Genomic DNA, 19,663 nt, shown 5'->3' with positions numbered 1-19,663 from the left:
AGCGTAAATTGAGCTTATAGTGCATGACTTAGTGCTCATCACTGAGACCTGGCTACAAACTGGGCATGACTGGGAGATAAATATTTCAAGTTATAAGCCGTTTAGAAAGGATAGGGACATTGGAAAAGGCGGTGGAGTAGCGATATTGATGAGGGATACTATTACTGCATGACAAAGAAGACATATCAGTAAAGGTGAGCACGCAGTAGAAAGGCTTTGCGTGGAAATGAGTAACAGAATAGAATGCAAGACTTTGGTGGGAGTTGTTCATAGACTTCCTGACAGCAGTGAAAAAGTAACGGGATACACAGAAGCGGACAGGATGTTCGGGGTCTGGAACTCACTGTCTGAAAGGGTGGTCGAGGCAGAAAACCTCAACTCATTTAAAAAGTACTTAGATGTGCATTTGAAGCGCCGTAACCTACAGGGCGATGACCAAGTGTTGGAAAGTGCGATTAAGTTGGATAGCTCTTTTTCGGCCGTCATAGACACGATAGGCCGAATGGCTTCCTTCTGTTCTGTAACTTTCTATGATTCTATGTGTGTGAAGGGATTCGTTCAGTCATCACACGTGCTGAGACACCAGCGAGTTCACAAGTGACTGCAGGGGTTGGATTCTGCTGTTAATCCCATCCAGGACTGAACCATATTCATTCTGACATTTGGGGTTTGTTTCTGCTGATGTTAATAACCGCTATAACTGGGCTGGAGTTTAAGATTCTGGATATGTTAAATAAATCAGCTATGTTTTAAACACCTTGTTGTAGATTTTGGTCTTTCCCACCTGAGTGTTTAGCATCACCTGACTGGAGCTCAGAAAGCACAATCTGCGGGGAGGATCGTCCGGTGGGAACAGAACTTCAGCCTGGACACAGTCCTTCACGGCCACAGTGAGAGGGGCAAATGGCACTTTGGTCTTTCCCGTCGCTCGTCACTGACATCAAAGTCACCGTGCGGCGTCCAGTCTAAAAATGACTGTGGTAATTATTCTATGTTTGTTTGACAGTCCTGAGTCTACCATTTAAAGCAGGCGTTAACTGATTTAAAGTAAACCCGCTTAAAAGAAATGGGTTATCAGTTGTGATATCAGTGAAGCCAATGTTCCATTCCTTTATATGATTGATGTGCCTGATTTCCGACCGCAGTTTCAGTGGTGGAATATCAGCACTGCTCAGCCGGCTATGATCACGATACATTTTCTTACAAACCAAACACAGATTGAAACCCTGGAACTTTGAGGCGATGAATCCTTGGAGAAAAAAATAAATAAGGGTTCGAACCATCAAACTTTCTCGCTAAATGAGAGCACCACCGAAACATACAAAGAGGTCACCTGCTAAACCAGCAATTCACTGAGCGAAACTATGAGATTGCAGCCACCAATATAACAGTTGTCTACTGTCAGTTTACTTCTCCAAAATGACTGGATTTTTACTCCTGCAAGCTTCAACCAACGAGCTGGTCTTCACTCCGGAAACAGCAACTGTGAAGTTCAGAGAAACGTGTTCGATTTCAGCGCGGTGACACAAGACCAGTGTAAAGCTCAGTTAATGAGATCGCCGAGTGGCGAGAGGGTGGATTTGGAATGCCTGAGCGCCTGCACTGCGCACTTTTCAGATCTGCTTGGAGCACCAATCCCTTCAATTCATCACTTACAGGGACAGTTCGATTCTCTGTTTCTTTTCCTTGAGGCTTGGTGAAATTTTAAAAATTGATAGAGACCAATGTTAAAGCGAACCTCGTCAGTGACATGCTCACAGATACAAAGCGGCCAGACTCTGCTTCAGTGAGATGAAAGCCCAGAGCGGTTTCAAGGTCGAATGCAATTGCAAGCAAAGCTCGTTCAATGAAAGTGGAAGTCATTGAGGTGCCTTTAAGGTCCTGATTGTTTGAAATGAACTTCTTCTGAAAGCGTTTGAGATTGAGGTGGAGTGATTTGGGGATTTCTTTTCCCTCTTTGCAAAAGTCTGAACCGCCACTAAAGAAAAAGTCAAGGGCTAAATTGGGGATTCTACGGGATATGGACCTCGAATCGAGAATTATACCCCGAACTCAACGAGCCCAGAAACAAGAACGTGTCCTTACATTAATGTGTGACGCTCACATTCTCTGAGGGGTCTGTCTGCAAAATAAAAGGGCATTTTGAAGAGATATTCTGAGCAGTTCCGTATTGGACCCCGAACAAAGTACAAACACCGCACGATGCTTTTGCTGGTCAAATTCACTAAACATCATAAATTCCACAAAAGCACCACAAGGAGTTGAATCTGTGACCGGGGTTCTTTAAGCAATTAAGCCACGGAGCCAATTCACGGGCACGCTTCTCACTTCCTCATTAATATCTGTGCTACACATTCTGTTGGGGGTTCAGACTGTTTTATCTTCGTCAATTTCATAGAAAATAAAAGCAAGAGTCGATCATTCTGCTCTGCCATTCAAAATGATCATGGCTCATCGTCCAGTTCTGTACCCTGTTCCCGCTTTTTCCCCATATCCCTTGAGCATTAAGAAATATATCTATCTGCTTATTGAATAAGTCTAATGACTTGGCCTCCACTGCCTTCTGTGGTAGTGAATTCCACAGGTTCACCACCCACTGAGTGAATAAATTTCTCCTCATCTCGGTTCTAAATGACATACACCGTATCCTGAGACTGTGACCCCTGGTTCTGGACTCCCCAGCTACCGAGAACATCCTCCCTGCATCTAGTCTGTCTCATCCTATTAGAATTTTATATGTTTCGATGAGATCACCCCTCATTCTTCTAAACTCGAGCGAATATAGTCCTGGTCGACCCAATCTCTCCTCATACGTCAGTCCTGCCATCCTCGGAACAAGTCTGCAAAACCTTCGTTGCACTCCCTCCATGGCAATGACATCTTTCCTCAGATAAGGAGACCAAAACTGCACACAATACTCCAGATGGGGTCTCACCAAGGCCCCGTACAACTGCAGTAAGACATTCCCTGTTCCTGTACTCAAATCCTCTTGCATTGAACGCCAACATACCATTCGCCTTCCTAACTGCTTGCTGCATCTGAATGCTCGCTTTCAGCGACTGGTGTACAAGGACACCCAGGTCTCGTTGCACCTCCCCATTTTCCCAATCTATCACCATTCAGATAATAAACTGCCTTTCTGTTTTGACAAAAAAACGTAGATAACCTCACATTTATCCACGTTATACTGCATCTGCCATGTTCTTGCCCACTCACCCAACTTGTCGAAATCACATTGGACCCTCTTTGCATCCTCCTCACAGCTCGCATTCCACCCCAGCTTTGCGTCGTCTGCAAACTTGGAAATGTTACATTCCGTTCCGTTCCCTCATCCAAATCATTGACATATATTTTGAATAGCTGGGGTCCCAAGCACTGACCCCTGCCGTGCCCCACTGGTCACTGCCTGCCACCCGGGAAAAGACCAGTTTATTCCCACTCTTTCCAGTCTGTCAACCAATTCTCAATCCAGGCCAGTCTTTTCCCCGAATCCCATGTGCTTTACTTTTGCACACGGTCCTCTTCTGTGGGACCATATCAAAGGCCTTCTGAAAATCCATGTATACCACATCCACTGGTTCTCACCTATCTAATCTACTAGTTACATCCTCAAAAAACTCCAGTAGATTTGTTAAGCATGATTTCCCTTTCATAAACCTATGCTGACTTTATCAAATCCCATTAATGCCTTCTAATTGTTCTGTTATCACATCTTTTAAAATAGACTCGAGCATTTTCCCCACTACTGATGTTAGGCGAACTGGTCTTTAATTCCCTGTTTTTTCTCCCCCTCCTTTTTAAAAAAAAAGTGCAGTTACATTTGCAACCCTCCAACCTGTAGGAACTGTTCCAGAGTATAGAATTTTGGAAGATGATCACCAATGCATGCACTCTTTCCAGGGCCACTTCGTTTGGTACTCTGGGGTGTAGATTATCAGGCCCTGGGCAGTTGTCAGCCTTTAACTCCATTAATTTCCCAAGCATTTTTTCTTTAAAAGTAATACTGGTTTCCTTCAGTAGAAACTTGGTTCAGAACAGAACCAAAGTATGTTTTTGATTGTCTTCACTAATCTTTTTCTCTTGACATTTAGAGAAATTTTTACAGTCAGTTTTTATGTTCCTGCTTGTTTACTCTCATACTCTAATTTTTCCCTCTTAGTCAATCTCTGTCCTCCTTTGCTGAATTTTAAACTGCTTCCAATCCTCAGGCTTGTTGCTTTTTCTAGCAATTTTATATGTCTCCTCTTTGGATAAATACTATCCCTAATTTCTTTTTTATTTTTGTGCCAGACAGGAATCAATAATTGTTGTAATTCCTGCACATGTTCTTTAAATATTAGCCATTGCCTATCCACCGTCATCCCTTTGTGAAGTTCCCCAATCCATCCTAGCCAACTCACACTTTCATAATTTCCTTCATTTAGATTCAGGACCCCAGTTTCGGATTCAACTACTTCAGTCTCCATCTGAAATAAGGAATTCTATCATGTTATGGTCGCTCTTCTCTAAGGGAGCCCGCAAAAGATTGTTAATCAATCCTTTCTCATCGCACAATACCCAATCTAGGATCGCCTGTTCTCTAGTTGGTTCCTCAAAGTATTGGTCTAGAAATCAATCATGTGCACTCCAGGAATTCCTTCCCCACAGTATTATTGCTAATTTGGTTTGACCAAACTACATGTTAAATTAAGTCAGTGTGATTACAGTTGTACCCTACTTGCATGCGTCTCCTATTTCCGGTTCAATGCCCTCTCCTACATCACTACTGTTTGGGGGGCAATAGACAACCCCCACCGTTTTCTGCCCCTTGGTATTTTAGCTCCACCCATACAGATTCCACATCGTGATTTTCTGAGCCAATATCCTTCCTCACTATTGCGTTGATTTCCTCCTTTACTAACAACGCTACCTCACATCATTTCCCTTTTTGCCTGTCCTTCCTAAATATTGACTACCCCTGGATGTTCAGTTCCTATCCTTGGTCACCCTGCAGCCATGTCTCCATAATCGTAACTTTTTCATACCCATTAATCTCTGTGCTGTTAATTCAACGACCTTATTGCAAATGCTCCACACATTAAGACAATGCCTTCAGACTGGTCTTGAAGATTGCTAGTTATCTAGTATTTTTTTTGCACTATGGCCCTATTTGTTTTTTGCTCTTGTTTTCTCCGCCTGCCACTATTGCTTCCTCCCTTTGTCTTGTTTCTATCCTTGTTTTCCCCTCCTGTCTCCCTGCTCAGGTTCCCATCCCCCTGCCATTCCAGTTTAAACCTTCCCCAACAGCACGAGCAAACTCCCCTGCGAGGACATCAGTCCTGGTCCGGCTCCGGTGTAACCCGTCCCACTTGTACAGGTCCCACCTTCTGCAGAACGGTCCCAATGTCCCATGAATTTAAATCCCTCCCTCCGACACCATCCCTGCAGCCACACATTCATCTGGTCTATTCTCCTGTTCCGATAGCCGGAGAGACCAGCAGCCAGTGGTCTTGCGAGGAGAGCCCAACACTCGCCAGGCTTGGCAAATTGGTCAATCGATGCCGTCAGGGAAGAGCCAATTCCGGAGACATGTGTTAGAGGCAAGTGAACCAGTCATTCCTGACCGACACTATTTTGCTACAAACCCACCACAGCTTTGCCCTGGATCTCAATGCGAATCGTTGGGGGCTGGAATTGTTTGCTGCAGCCGTGGGATGCTGCAAAAACAATTCTCAAACCAGGTACCAAGTTAACTCACTGCAAACAGTACAATCCAGCGAGCATTTGAAAGATAACGAGGCCAGCAATCGTCTATAACAGGAGTTTATTATCCAACAGACACATCTACAGTTCCATGGAGCTGCACTCGGAGCCCACCCTGCGGCCCTGCTCCATTTTCCACAAAGCAACAGTCCCGACCAACAGGGCCACGGAGAGCAGTGCTACCCCAACCGCTAATCCAGGAACAAGGGAGGTGGAATCAACAGCAGCATCTGTGGGGAGAAGCCAGGGTTAGATGGGCACCAGTTACTCCATCACGAGACACAGGTGGAGCTCCCTGTTTACCTTTCTCATCCTGGTGGATCCGAGCAGCCAATCTCTCCTCACCTTCCAAGAAAAGGATGGGTCCATCAGCGGTCACCAAGGCCCCAGACCGGTTATCGGCGCTTCTTCGCCTCTCTGGGGGCGAAGGAGAACAAGAGACAAGAGTTGATGTTGAATAATTAAATCTTCAGTTGTCTGCAAATCCTGAATCAGATGGCCTCATGCAAAAAACATCAGGGCCCTGGGTACCGGACAGAGTTTAGAATTCCGGCTATAATTGCATCTGGTTCTCACCAAACCGATTCTCAGAAGGACGCACCAACTGAGCAGAGTTTGCAATTGCTGCTGCTACAATGGCCAGTCTGGTCTCCTGTGAAGGAGACACTGTTTGATGCATTACTTTGACCCGCAGTTTCAGGAGACCTTCAAATTGGCCAGGTGTCCGGCCCCGGGACATCCTTTCAGTTGCACCCTGAATTCCCGGTGTCAGAAAGACGACAATTAGATGCTGGTAAAATGTTCTCCAGTGCCAAGGGTGGACTATTCCGAACCGGATGCGGAACACACCCGTGCCAACAATGGGAGGATTCTGCTCTTCAGCGGTCGGCAAGTAGGGCAGCTCAGCATCCGGGCAATTAGCAAGGAACCAGAAATACTTCATTCATCCCATTTCAAGGATCAGAGCGTCCTTCACAATTACTGACCTGGTGCAAGGTGTGCTCAGAACCGCTGCCCTAGATTGCCATTCTAAATGGAAACCTGCACCGAATGCAACTGGGAAAGTTCCCAGAACCGCCAGATTCAGGACACTCCTCCTGTGCCCAGTGTTCGGCCTCTTGCTGAGGGAGCCCCGTGTTCAGATGACCCACACCCACCCCTCCCCATCAGGGTTTAGTTTCTAGTCAGATTACAGGTACTTACTGCGGCTGCAGGGAGCCGTGCAGTTCTCTTGAGTGGAAGGGTAGCAAACCTCAGCACTGCATTGGAAATAAACCTGCAAAGCGACAGTGCAGTATGGTCAATCCCACAGCTCCCAGTCCGGAGATTAATGCTTCTACAGTCAACTGACCAACAGGGGCCTGCTCACTTAACACCCAGGGAACAAGTGACCGGGAAAGAAGCACTGAAGGAAACTCACCTCCCCGGTCAGAGCCCGGCCCGAAACTCGGTCCCAGAAAGCGAACGTGCTGACTACAAAACGATTATGGTGAGTTGGGAACCGCAAATGGGAATCAGCGTTTACCGGAAGGAGGCGGGTTTTGTAGTTATCACCAGCAAAGGGGCACCTGGAACAGAGACAGTGAGTCACACGATTATAGGTTTACATGAAACCAATTATACCAGCGTCTGGAACAAAAAATCAACTTCGAAGGAATATTTCCCCAATCACTAACCCGGACTGAAGTAACGATTTCTGTATTAATCCCGCCCATGTCGCCCCCTCCCCAATCTGCCTCAAGCCCCCTCACTCGCTCCCTTACCTCTCCACCAGGAGGTCCCATCGGAGCCCCGAATACGGCTCTGGGGTGGGGGTCGCCTAGCAGTCATTGAGCACCAGCACAAGGGACGGATCGTTCCGATTCAGAACACGAACCTCCACAAACACGGGGTCCCGGAGCACACTCAGGATCGGGTAGTCACTGGCCACGTACCAGCTCCGGTAGCCACCATCTGGAAAGAGAAAGATGAAGGGCGGGCACTATGTGGAGAGAGAGCCTGAAGTTGGACACTACTATCAGCGAGCACTCGTTACCTCTCGCTATTCTCAGCTCCAGAAGCAGGATCCCGGCCTCAGTGGCAGGCAGTGGTGGAGAAAGGGTGTAAACTCTGGGCTTCACCTGCAGATCAGACTCCTGGCTTCCCCTGTAACTGCACTGGACATGGAGCCTGCAAGAGAACGGACGCGGCTGGAGAATTCAGGTCCTCACTGTCTCTACCCGCTGAATGTGCTCCTATTCTCACCTGAAAGGGCTGTCCCGGGTCACCGATCCCAAAGCGCCATTCAAAATCTCAAACTCACCCAACACATCCGTTTCATACAGGATGTTCACGCCGTCCAGCTACAAGAGACAGAAGACCATCACTCCCGAACTGAGCCATTGATGGGACTCCCAGCCCGCAATACCTACCCGCTGAGTAGCACCACATTCAGTGACTGCGAACTGAAAGAGCACAGTGTCTGCAGAGGCCACGGTCGGACTGCACTCAGCTCCGTCTCCCTCCTTCAGATGGACCGTTGTCAGGTTTACAGGAGGCAGCGTCAAATCCTTGGAGATAGCGATGAGGACCTGCCCATCCTTGGTGCAGACTGCAAGAGAGTCAATGAAAGGCGGTTAGTTGACCCACGGGGAGGGTCAAGGGAACCGTTACAGGGAAGGGGACAAGCCCCATCCATGTTTCAGTTTCTAACCCGTCCCATTATCTGTCTAACGGAAACCAGTTGACTAATTACAGCTCGTCACCACGCTGCTTGGATTTAAATTGCTCGCATCTCCGATAGAAATTAAATATCAAATTCAAATGGTCAGTGGCAACAGGGGCCGGGGCTCATTCACTCTGCCCCTCCCTCCCCCAACTACCTGGACAATTACACAGGGCAGAATTCAACCAGTGTGAGTCCCAAGTCACCGAGCAACAGTGGAATGATTCTAACTGCAGATATTGTGTCAAAGGCCGATTAACTGTTTCCCTTTCTGTTTGATTACCAGCCCCCAATCCCACAATCAATTATACTCTGCGGGATTAGAGACTCTCAATCACACCACCATTTCCACTCTCCGGACTGGAAAGGTTTGAAATTCCAACTGACGTTGTAGGACAGGAAGGAGAAAGAGGAAACTGTCCAGGGAAACCCCGAGTACAGCTAGATTGCGGGTGAACCTGGAAAGTCCTGGCCCAGAATATAAACGGACTGAGAATACACCCACCTGGAAGACTGTCCAATGAATAGAAACACGGCGGTGCATCCCGGCTCCCCGCATCAAAGCAGCAGCCTCTCTGCACACACTCACTGGCTTCAATTCCCGGAAATCCGCAGTCTTTGCGGTTTTTGGGAGACAGCCAACATTTATCGGCGGGGAAAAGGAGAGAGGGCGGCTGAGCTGAACAGATTACAACAAGTAACAAACCAAGAATCCCCGAACCCTCCATTATAACAAACAAACCCTCCCAGGTAAGTGAGAGGAGAAAACCGACTCCCTCTTTTTATCGCAGCGCTGTTAACTGGCAGTAATTGTCTGTTCCAATCAGCCTGAGGCACAGTCCGAGGCCCACGGGCTCCGGAACATAAACCAGCATTCGCACGGCTCACACGGAGATGGACCTGTTTTTAATGGAAGAAAAAAGGTGAGACTGGGTCCAACGACAGCTCCACAATTCGCCCCCGGACTTCTTGTTTGGTTGCATTGAAATTGTTGCTTTTTTCCCCCTTGACACCTTTATTTCTTCATCACAAAATTTAAAGAAACTGGAGCCAAATCACATTATTAGTTTCTATTTTGCTTTTTTAGTCACTTTTATTTCTTAGACCCAACGTCACCTTTAATAGTTGATAAAAAATAGGCCCCATCTCAGTGTGACCCGTGGGAATGCGGTTTTCTTTAATACTAATTAATAAACAGAGTCAAATCAATATGTTATAGTCCAGATACAGTACGGTAGCATTCGTGGTTATGTTACTGAACTTGTAATCTAGCAGGCCTGGACGAATAATCTACGTGTCATAAGTTCAAATTCTGCCACGGCAGCTGGGGAATTTAAATTCAATTCATTAATTAAAATCTGGAATTAAAATACGACTATCAGTAATGGTGGCAATGAAACGACCGGATTGTCATAAATAAAACCCATCTGGTTCACTAATGTCCTTCAGAGAAGGAAACCTGCCGTCCTTACCCGGTTGGCCTATGATGTGACTTCAGGCCCACAGCAATGTGGTTGATTCGTAATTGCCCTCTGAAATGGCCTAGCAAGCCATTCAGTTGTAAAAACTCGTTTAAAAAAAGTCATACTCAGAATAAAACTGGACATGAAAAAGGCACCCAAGCCCAGTTGACCCTGCAAAGTCCTCCTCACTAAAATCTGGGGACCAGTGCCAAAATTGGGAGAGCAGTCAAGCAACAGCCTGACATAGCCATACTCACAGAATCATGCCTTTCAGCAGAGGTCCGTGACTCTTCCATCACAATCCCTGGGTATGTGCTGTCCCACTGGCAGGACAGACAAACCAGAGGTGGTGGTGCAGTGATATACAGTCAGGAGGGAATGGCCCTGGCAGTCCTCAACATTGACTCTGGACCAAATGCAAATCTCATGGCATCAGGTCAAACATGAGCAAGGAAACCTCCTGCTGATTACCACCAACCGCCCTCCCTCAGCTGATGAATCAGTCCTCCTCCATGTTGAGCATCACTTGGAGAAAGCGCTGAGGGTAGCAAGGGCCACAGAAGGTACTCTGAGTGGGGGACTTCAATGTCCATCACCAAGAGTGGCTCGGTAGCACGACTACTGGCCGAGTCCTGAAGGACAAAGCTGCCAGACTGGGCCTGCAGCAGATGGTGAGCGAACCAACACGAGGGGAAACATTTACTTGACCTCGTCCTCACAAATCTACCTGTCGGAAATGCATCGGTACATGACAGTATTGGTGGGAGTGACCACCGCACAGTTCTCGTGGAGACGAACTCCCGTTTTCGCACTGAGGACACCATCCAACCTGTTGTGTGAACAGATCGTGGAAGCTCAAAACTGGGCCTCAGATACCTGTTATCTGGGGCAGTTTAAATGGTGGAATATCAGCCGCGCTCAGCTGGCAATGTTTACGGTACATTTTCATGCAAACAGAACACACATTCGAAACCTGGAAATGCGAAACAACGAATGTTAAGGTAAAAACTCCCTGTCATCCCCGGGTGGGCTCAAACCAACATTTTCAGTTAACAGCCGAACGCGCTTACCAATTGGACCACAGAGACACGACGTTTGGGTTCCTGAACCACTAATTCACCGAGCTAACGCTTCAGCTTGAAACGATCAATGTAACAGCTGTCTTCCCATCAGTTTACTTTTCCAAAATAAAGGGTGTGCAGTTTGCACGAGTGAAAATCGGTGCCGTCTTATTTCTGAACATCAAACTCCCCTTGTCCCTAAATGCCTGTATGTTGGAAGACTCGGTCACCCAGTGGTATAGAGGATTGATTTTTCGAGCTGTGATTCACCATTCTCTGTTCCAGTAATATTCAGGTTTGCTGAAAATGAGATGAGATGAAATGAGCAGGTCCAACGAGCAGGTCTGTGACACTACACGGTATCTACAAAGTTGTCTGTTGCACTTACAGTGAAGCGGACGGCAGTTTTCACTCTTAAACCAGTCACTATGATGTTCAGAAAATATGTGGCCGAGAAAGACTTGATTTCAGCGCGGTGACACTGGGCCAGAGTAAAATTGTGATTGCCGAGTGGCGAGAGGGTGGATTTGGAACTCCCATGCGGCTGCACTGCGCATTGTCCAGATCTGTTTGGAGCGATATTCACTTCAATTCATCACTGACAGGGACAGTTTGATTTCAATTTTCTTTTTTCTGGTGCTTGGTGAGATTTCAAAATTGAAAGCGACCCATACCGACCCCAAACTCGTCACTTACACACTGACAGATACAAGGCGGCCACACTCTTCACTTCAGTGAGATGAAAGCGGAGACCGATTTCACGGTTGAATGTAATGGCGAAGAAAACTCACCCAAACAAAAGTGCAGCTCATTGAGGTGCCTTTAAATTCCTGATTGTTTGCACTGAACTTCTTCCCAAAGCGTTGGAGATTCAGGTCGAGCGATTTGGGGACTTCTCCCTCTTCGCGAAAGTTTCAACCGCAGTTCGAGATCAAAAGTCGAGGGCAGAATGAGACACCTCCCTGAAACCGGGGAACAAAGAAAGCAAACTTTAGAGTAAGGTTCTGTTTGTTGAGAAAAAGAAAATAAAAAATTTATTTTGGAAAGATCCAGAATGCTATCAGCTCAAAAAGCAACTGTTACCCCGGCGGGATTTGAAGACGCAGCCTTCTGGGGGAGCAATATGTAATGCAGATAGAAGCAGGAAGTTGAAAAGTGTGAATTGATAGATTAAGTGAGTGGCCAAAACTGCGGCAAATGGAGGTCAATGTGTGGGAGAGCGAAGTCATCCATTTAAATCGAAAAAAGATAAATGGTGAGAAGCTGGGAACTGTGGAGGAGCAGAGAGATTTCGGGGTCCGTGCACAGAAACCGCTACCAACCACTATAGGTACAAAAACGATTGAAAATCGTTAATGGGATGTTAGCAACGGTTCGTTCGTTTGCTTAGAAGTGTCATAATATCCCGATCGCGGTTTGATTCCTGTATGGGCTGAGAAGGGGCTTTGGTTCGTGATTATATGACTTTTAAAATCCAAGCTTTACAAACAGATCCACAGACTAAGTCACGGGGACAATTTTTGGAATAACATCCATCGTAGCTTTTACCCCTGGGCCGGAGAAACACGTCTTTCTATTTATTTATCTTTCTCCGGTTTGCAGAGAAACGTTTAACTCGCGGCCTGTTCCCGTTAATGATCATCAGCAGCAACAGACAAACAGAGCGGGTCTGACCGCCCCGAGATGTGGAAAAGGCATCGGCTTTGGAGAAGTGAATCAAATCAGCTTGACTACTCTAATCCCATATATGACTCTATAATATGGGATTAGAGTAGACAGGGCTGATGGCCGGCGCGGACACGATGGGCCGAAGGGCCTCGATCCGTGCTGTATAACTCTATGACTCTCTAAATCAAATAATCACCCGGCACCGATAGAGAGAAAACCAAGAGAAAAAGATAGAAGGGAATCGAGAAATAAAAACTAAATCAAGTCGATAGAAATATTTCCCATCCTTGATGTCTCTCTGTTCAATCCCCAATCCTTCAGTGGCGGGAATCAAATTTCACTGTAAATAAATGCGAGAATCGACCCAAAGAAGAAGAAACCAAATAACCAAAAACTGCCGAAACCCGGGATTGAATGAACAACCTTTAGATCTTCAGTTTAACGCAATTCCAACTCAGAGATTTTGACCCAACAGCAAATTCAACTTTGCCTCATTGTCCTGCAAGAAAATATCACCGCCGCGACGCCTTGCTCTTCCTGTTCATTACCGCACTTCATATATAAACATCGCACTCACATATACACAACCACAGTTCATATATAAACATCGCACTCATATATAAAACCCCACAGTTCGTTTATAAACACCGCACTCATACACGCACCCACAGTTCATATATATTGACATAGCAATCAGATATACACACCTGCAGTTCATATATAAATATCGCACTCATATATAAACACCCAGACTTCACATATAAACATCGTTCTCATATATAAACTCCCACAGTTTATAAATCAGCAGCGCACTCATACATCCACACCCAGTTTATAGGAGGAAGTTCGGTACCGACCGCCGATACAGCTCTCAGAGTGGGAGAGGCGGAAGTAGCAGCGACCGAACAAACTCTGGATCTCATCCTTAAGACAGACCGGTCGATCCACCTGTGAAATTACATCGCATTTGTGTATCAGTGAGGGTAATGGGTTCTTATTGGCGATCGATCGGGCCAAGGGGATCTCAGAGAGGGGAAGGGACAGTCAGATTGCATCAGAGAGTGTAAGGGGGCTCAGAGAGAGGAAGGGACAGTCAGATGGCATCAGAGCGTGCATTAAGATCTGAGAGAGGGGAAGGACTGCCGAGTATGGGAGAGTGTAAGGGGGCTCAGGACGTATCTGTGTAAGGGGCACTTAGTGGGTATCAGAGCAGGTAAATGGCGCTGACAAGTTTCAAAGAGGATCATGGACTCTCTGACGGTATCAGAGAAGGTAAGAGACAGAGCGTATCAGAGAAGATAAGGAGCTCAGGGTGAACCAAAGAGGGTAAGGTGGGCTCAGGTGGTATCAGAGAGGCGAATGGATCCAGAGTTGGCATCTTCTTAATATTACATTTTCTTACCTTCAACATTTTTAATAACGGCAAAAAATGAAGCGGACTGAACCGATAACCTGTCCGTGTCCCATGTGGAGGGAACGAGAAGGTAGAATCAGGAGGGAGTGGATAATTGGCAACGCTCACGGTTTCCTTTCATGCAGCTCAGGGTTGTGTCTGGTGATATCACTGGAGAAAAGGGGTTGCACTTTGAAACTTTTATCACTCAGTGTGAAAAATAGAACACAAATCGCACAAAGTGGGGCTCGAACCCACGACCTTAAGATTAAGAGTCTCATGTCCTCCCGACTGAGCGAGCCGGGCCGACTGTCAAAATTCTTCCCATCCTGTTTTGCAGAGAGACAGCTGTTGGCTTTGCTGCAGGAGTTCAGTTCGTTCCACATTCTCAGGGTATCTCCTTCTGAACACCCGTTTTTTTTTCTGGAGTTCGTCTGATGCCGTCACACTCTTCACTTCAGTGAGATGAAAGCGGAGAGCGATTTCACGATCGAATGCAATGACGAACAAAACTCATTAAATAAAAGTGCAGGTCATTGAGGGGCCTTTAAAGTCCTGACTGTTTGAACTGAACTTCATCCCAAAGCGTTTGAGATTCACGTGGAGTGATTTGGGGACATCTTTTCCCTCTTTGCAAAAGTTTCAACTGCAGGTCAAGATCAAAAGTCGAGGGCAGAATGAGACGCCTTCCTGAAATTTGAGAACTCGGGAAGCAGACTTTAGAGCAAGGTTCTGTTAATTGTGAAAAAGCAGATAAAACATTAATTCCGGAACGATCCAGAATCCAGCTCTAAAATTAACGGTTACCCATGATTTATACAAACAGCCTTCTGGTGGCACAATAAGTAATGTAGCTTAAAAACCGGAAGTTGAAAAGTGGGAATTGATAGATGAAGTGAGTGGGCAAAACTGCGGCAAATCGAGTTCAATGTGGGGGAGAGCGAGGTCATGCACTGTAAATCTGAGAAAGATAAATCAGAGTATTTTCTAAAGTGGTGAGAATCTCGGAACTGTGGACGAGTAGAGAGATTTAGAGGGCCATGCACAGAAACCGCTACCAGCCAGCGTACAGGTAAAAAAATAATTAAATAACCGAATGTGCCGTTTGTAGGGCCGGTTAGCTCATTTGCATAGAGTATACCGTAATGTCATGATCACGGATTCGATTCTTGTAATTTACTTCATTTATTTCGGGTTTTTGTAACTTTTAAAATCGAAGCTTTACAAAAAAAACCACAGACAAATTCACGGGGACAGTTTTTTTGAATAACATCCATTGCAACTTTGCCCTCGGGTCGGAGAAACAAGTCTTTTTTTGTCTTTCTCCGGTTTGCAGATAAACGTTTAACTCGCGGCCTGTTCCCATTAATGATCATCAGCAGCAACAGACAGACAGAGCGGGTCTGACCGCCCCGAGATGTGGAAAAGGGATCAGTTCAGAACAAATGCATCAAATCAAATATCACCCGGCACGAGAGAGACAAAACCAAGAGAAAAAGGCAGAAGGAAACAGAGAAATAAAAACTACATAGAGACGATAGAAATATTTCCCATCCTTGATGCCTTTCTATTCCATCCCCAATCCTTCAGTGTTGGGTATCAAATTTTACTATAAATAAATGCGAGAATCGAAGCAAGGAAGGAGATACTAAACAACCATAAACTGCCGAAACTCGGGATTGAACTAAGGACCTTAACACTCTCCCAACTGAGCTATTTCGGATCCACATCCATCGTTTATTTCGTGTTATTGTCGTGGAAGTAAATATAGCCCCAGGAGGAATTGCCCCTCCTGTTCATTCCACAGTTCATATATAAACATTGCACTCATATATACACACCCACAGAGCATATATAAGCATCGCTGTCATACATAAACTCCCAAAGTTTATCAATCAGCAGCGCACTCATAGATCCACACCCAGTTTATAGGAGGAAGATCAGTACCGACTGCCAATAGAGCTCTCAGAGTGGGAGAGGCGGAAGCAACAGCGAACGAACAAATCTGGATCTCATTCTTAACACAGACCGGTAGATCCACCTGTGAAGTTACACTGCACTTTGAAAGCAGGGACGGTAATGTGTTCTGACAAGGCATCGGGGGGTCTAATCGCTTCTTAGTGGCGATCCATTGGGGCAAGGGCATCTCAGAGAGGGGAGCGGGCATTCAGAGGGTATCAGAGAGTATATTGAGATCTCGCAGAGGGGAAGGACTGCCAGAGGGTATCAGAGAGTGTAAGGACGCTCAGGGCGTGTCAGTGGGTGAGGGGCACTCAGCGGGTACCAGAGAGTGTAAAGGGCGCTGATATGGTTCAAAGAGGATGATGGACTCTCTGAGGATATCACAGAAGATGAGCAGCTCAGGGAGAATCAAAGAGGGTAAGGTGGGCTCAGGAGGTATCAGAGAGGCGAATGGATCCAGAGTTGGCATCTTCTAAATATTACACTTCCTAACCATCAACATTTTTAATAACAGCAAAAACGAAAACTATTGAAACGGTATCTGCCGTGTCCCATGTGGAGGGAATGAGAAGATAGTATCGGGAGGGGCTGGATATTTGGCAACGCTCACGGTTTCCTTTCACACAGCTCAGTGCTTTGTCTGTTTATATAACTGGATTTCGTGAACTGGAGATAAGAGGTTGCACTTTGAACCTTTCATCACCCACTGTGAAAAATAGAACACAAAACGCCCAATCTGTGGTTTAAACCCACGACACTGAGGTTAGGAGTTTCGTGCTTTACCGACTGAGCTAGCCGGGCCAGCGGCAGGGCTCCTTCTCATCCTATTATTGCAGAGAGACAGGTGGTGACGTTGGTGTTGGGGTTCAGTTTGTCCGACAATCCCAAGGTGGCTGAATCTGAACACCCACTTCTCATTCTCGAGTCAATCTGATGCCTTTTACCAGTCGTCCAGCCCCGCGCTGAGCAGGAGAGGAACATCGGGACAGGAGAAGACCATTCAGCCCCTCGAACCTGCTGTCTCATTCAATTTGATCATGAGATGATCAGTAATTCATGTCTGTTTCCCCGCCTTGGACTCATATCCCTTGGTAACCGAAACGGAAAAAGATCTACCAATATCAGATTTGAAAATTTGATTTGAGCCACAATCCACATCCTTTGGGATGAGAGATTTCCAGCTTTCGGCTGTATTTTGTTTGCTAAAGTGATTCCTGATTTCTTGCATGATTAGTCCAGCTCCAATTCATTTTGGATTCGGCCAACAGAGAGAGAGAAAAAGGCCGCCTTAACCGGAGATTGATCCTTTAACGATCTCTCACAAAGCAACTGAAAACTGTCGGAATGTGAATACCATTTCACTTCTCCAAAATAAAGGGAGTGACATTCATTGTGGAAACAGTCTGATGTCGCTCACTGCAGAAATATCCATGTCAGTGTGATTCAGTCTGAAGGAGCTCGCCTGCAACCTTCGAACCTTCTCTGTCAAGAAGTATTCCGACTTCGTTCAAGCCAATCTCGTTTTTCTGGATATTTTTCAGATGCCTGTTATCCAACCGCAGAATAAATGGTGGAAAATCAGACGAACAAAGCTGGCAATGTTCACGGTACATTTTCTGGCAGATAAGACACACATTCGAACCCAAGAAATGCGAGACAATGAATGTTAAGGTAAAAGGTTGCTCGAGCATCCCCGGCTGAGTTCGAAGCACCAACCTTTTAGTTGACTGCCAGAACGCGCGAACCAATTGCGCCACAGAGACAGAGTTTGCTATTGCGCAAGGACGAATTCACAGAGCTGAAGCTTCAGGTAGGCGCGCTCAATGTAACAGCTTTCTTCCAATCAGTTTACTTTTCCAAAATAAAGGGTGTGCAGCTTGCACGAGTGAAAATCGGTGCTGTATTATTTCTGAAAATTAAACTTACCTTGCCATGAAACACCTGTATGTTGAAAGACTCAGTCCGCTCGTAGTAGAGAGAATTGATTTTTGAGCTGTGATTCGCCATTCTCTGTTCCAGTAATATTCAGGTTTGCTGAAAATGAGATGAGATGAAACGAGCAGGACAAACCAGCAGGTCTGTGACACTACACGGTGTCTACAAAGTTGTCTCTTGCACTTACAGTGCAGTGGACGGAAATTTTCACTCTTAAACCAGTAATTATTATGTTAAGAAAAAATGTGGCCGAGAAATACTCGATTTCAGCGCGGTGACACTGGGCCAGAGTAAAGTTCAGTTAATGCGATTGCCGAGTGGCGGGAGGTTGGATTTGGAACTCCTGTGCGGCTGCGCTGCGCATTGTCCAGATCTGTTTGGAGCGATATTCCCTTCAATTCATCACTTACAGGGACAGTTTGATTCTAAGTTTCTTTTCCCCGGTGCTTGGTGTGATTCCAGAAATAAACGCGACCCGTGCTTAACCCAAACTCGTCACGAACACGTTGACCGATACAAGGCGGCCACACTCTCCACTTCAGTGAGATGAAAGCCGACAGCGATTTCACGTCGATTCCAATGGCGAAAACAACTCATTCAATGAAAGTGCAGGTCATTGAGGTGCCTTTAAATTCCTGATTGTTCACACAGAACTTCTTCCCAAAGCGTTTGAGATACACGTGGGGCGATTTGGGGACTTCTTCTCCCTCTTTGCAAAAGTTTCATCCGCAGCACAAGGTCAAAAGTCGAGGGCAAAATGAAACGATTTGCTCAAATTTGAGAACCAGAGAACCAGAATATAGAGCAAGGTTCTGTTTATTGAGAAAAAGCAGATGAAACATTCATTCCGGAACGATACAGAATCTTTTCAGCTCCAAAGGCAACGGTTAACCCGTGTTTTGAACACGCAGCCTTCTGGTGACGCAGTAAGTAACGCAGATGATAGCAGGAAATTGAAAAGTGGGAATTGATAGATTAAGTGTGTGGACAAAACTGTGGCAAATAGAGTTCAATGTGGGGAAGACCGAGGTCATACACTTTAAATCTAACAAAGATAAATCAGAGTATTTTCTAAATGGTGAGAAACTCGGTGCTGTGGAGGAGCAGAGAGATTTAGGGGTCCAAGTACAGAAATCGCTGCAGGTACAAAAATTAATTAAACAGCCTAATGTGCCATTGGTACGGCCGGTTAACTCGTTTGCAAAGAGTATACTGTAACATAATGATCACGGACTCGATTCTTGTAATTTACTTTATTTATTTCGCGTTTTTGTAACTTTTGAAATTGAAGCTTTACAAAGAAAATCCACAGAAAAATTCACGGGGTCGGTTTTTTGAATTACATCCGTTGTAACTTTGCCCCTGGGCAGGATAGACATGTCTTTCTTTTTATTTGTCTTTGTCCAATTTGCAGATAAACGTTTGACTCGCGGCCTGTTCCCATCAATTATCATCAGCAGCAACAGACAGACAGAGCGGGTCTGACCGCCTCGAGATGTGGAAAATGGATCAGTTTCGGACAAATCAAATAGTCACCTGGCACCGAGAGAGACAAAACCAAGAGAAAAAGGCAGTAGGTAACAGTGAAATAACAGCCAAATACAAACGATATAAATATTTCCCATCCTTGATGTCTCTCTATTCAAACCCCAATCCTTCAGTGGCGGGAATTAAATTTCACTGCAAATAAATCCGAGAATCGAAGCAAGGAAGAAGAAAGTAAACAACCAAAAAC

At 45.8% G+C, this 19,663-nt stretch overlaps 1 protein-coding gene across 1 annotated transcript; it reads right to left on the bottom strand.

Moving 5' to 3' along the window:
- Positions 1-7,561: 7,561 nt before the first annotated feature.
- LOC137335942 (zona pellucida sperm-binding protein 4-like) lies at positions 7,562-9,191 on the bottom strand. Its single transcript, XM_068001453.1, has 5 exons — positions 8,952-9,191; positions 8,154-8,332; positions 7,987-8,084; positions 7,778-7,911; positions 7,562-7,695 (listed from the first exon to the last, which is right to left on the bottom strand). Exons 1-5 carry the CDS (start codon positions 9,172-9,174, stop codon positions 7,562-7,564), a joined length of 768 nt encoding a protein of 255 aa, XP_067857554.1. The 5' UTR covers positions 9,175-9,191.
- Positions 9,192-19,663: the final 10,472 nt, after the last annotated feature.

Source organism: Heptranchias perlo, chromosome 20 (genome assembly GCF_035084215.1).
Source record: "Heptranchias perlo isolate sHepPer1 chromosome 20, sHepPer1.hap1, whole genome shotgun sequence".
NCBI lineage: Eukaryota > Metazoa > Chordata > Chondrichthyes > Hexanchiformes > Hexanchidae > Heptranchias > Heptranchias perlo.
Note: the sequence above shows the minus strand (reverse complement) of the source record. Positions and strands in the feature narration are given on the sequence as shown.

Excerpts from the sequence above, each read along its gene's own strand:
- LOC137335942 (XM_068001453.1), bottom strand. The coding sequence starts at position 9,174 with ATGGAGGGTTCGGGGATTCTTGGTTTGTTACTTGTTGTAATCTGTTCA. Across the intron at positions 8,085-8,153 it reads AATGTGGTGCTACTCAGCGG|CTGGACGGCGTGAACATCCT; the intron begins GTAGGTATTGCG and ends TGTCTCTTGTAG. Across the intron at positions 7,912-7,986 it reads ACCCGGGACAGCCCTTTCAG|GCTCCATGTCCAGTGCAGTT; the intron begins GTGAGAATAGGA and ends GTTCTCTTGCAG.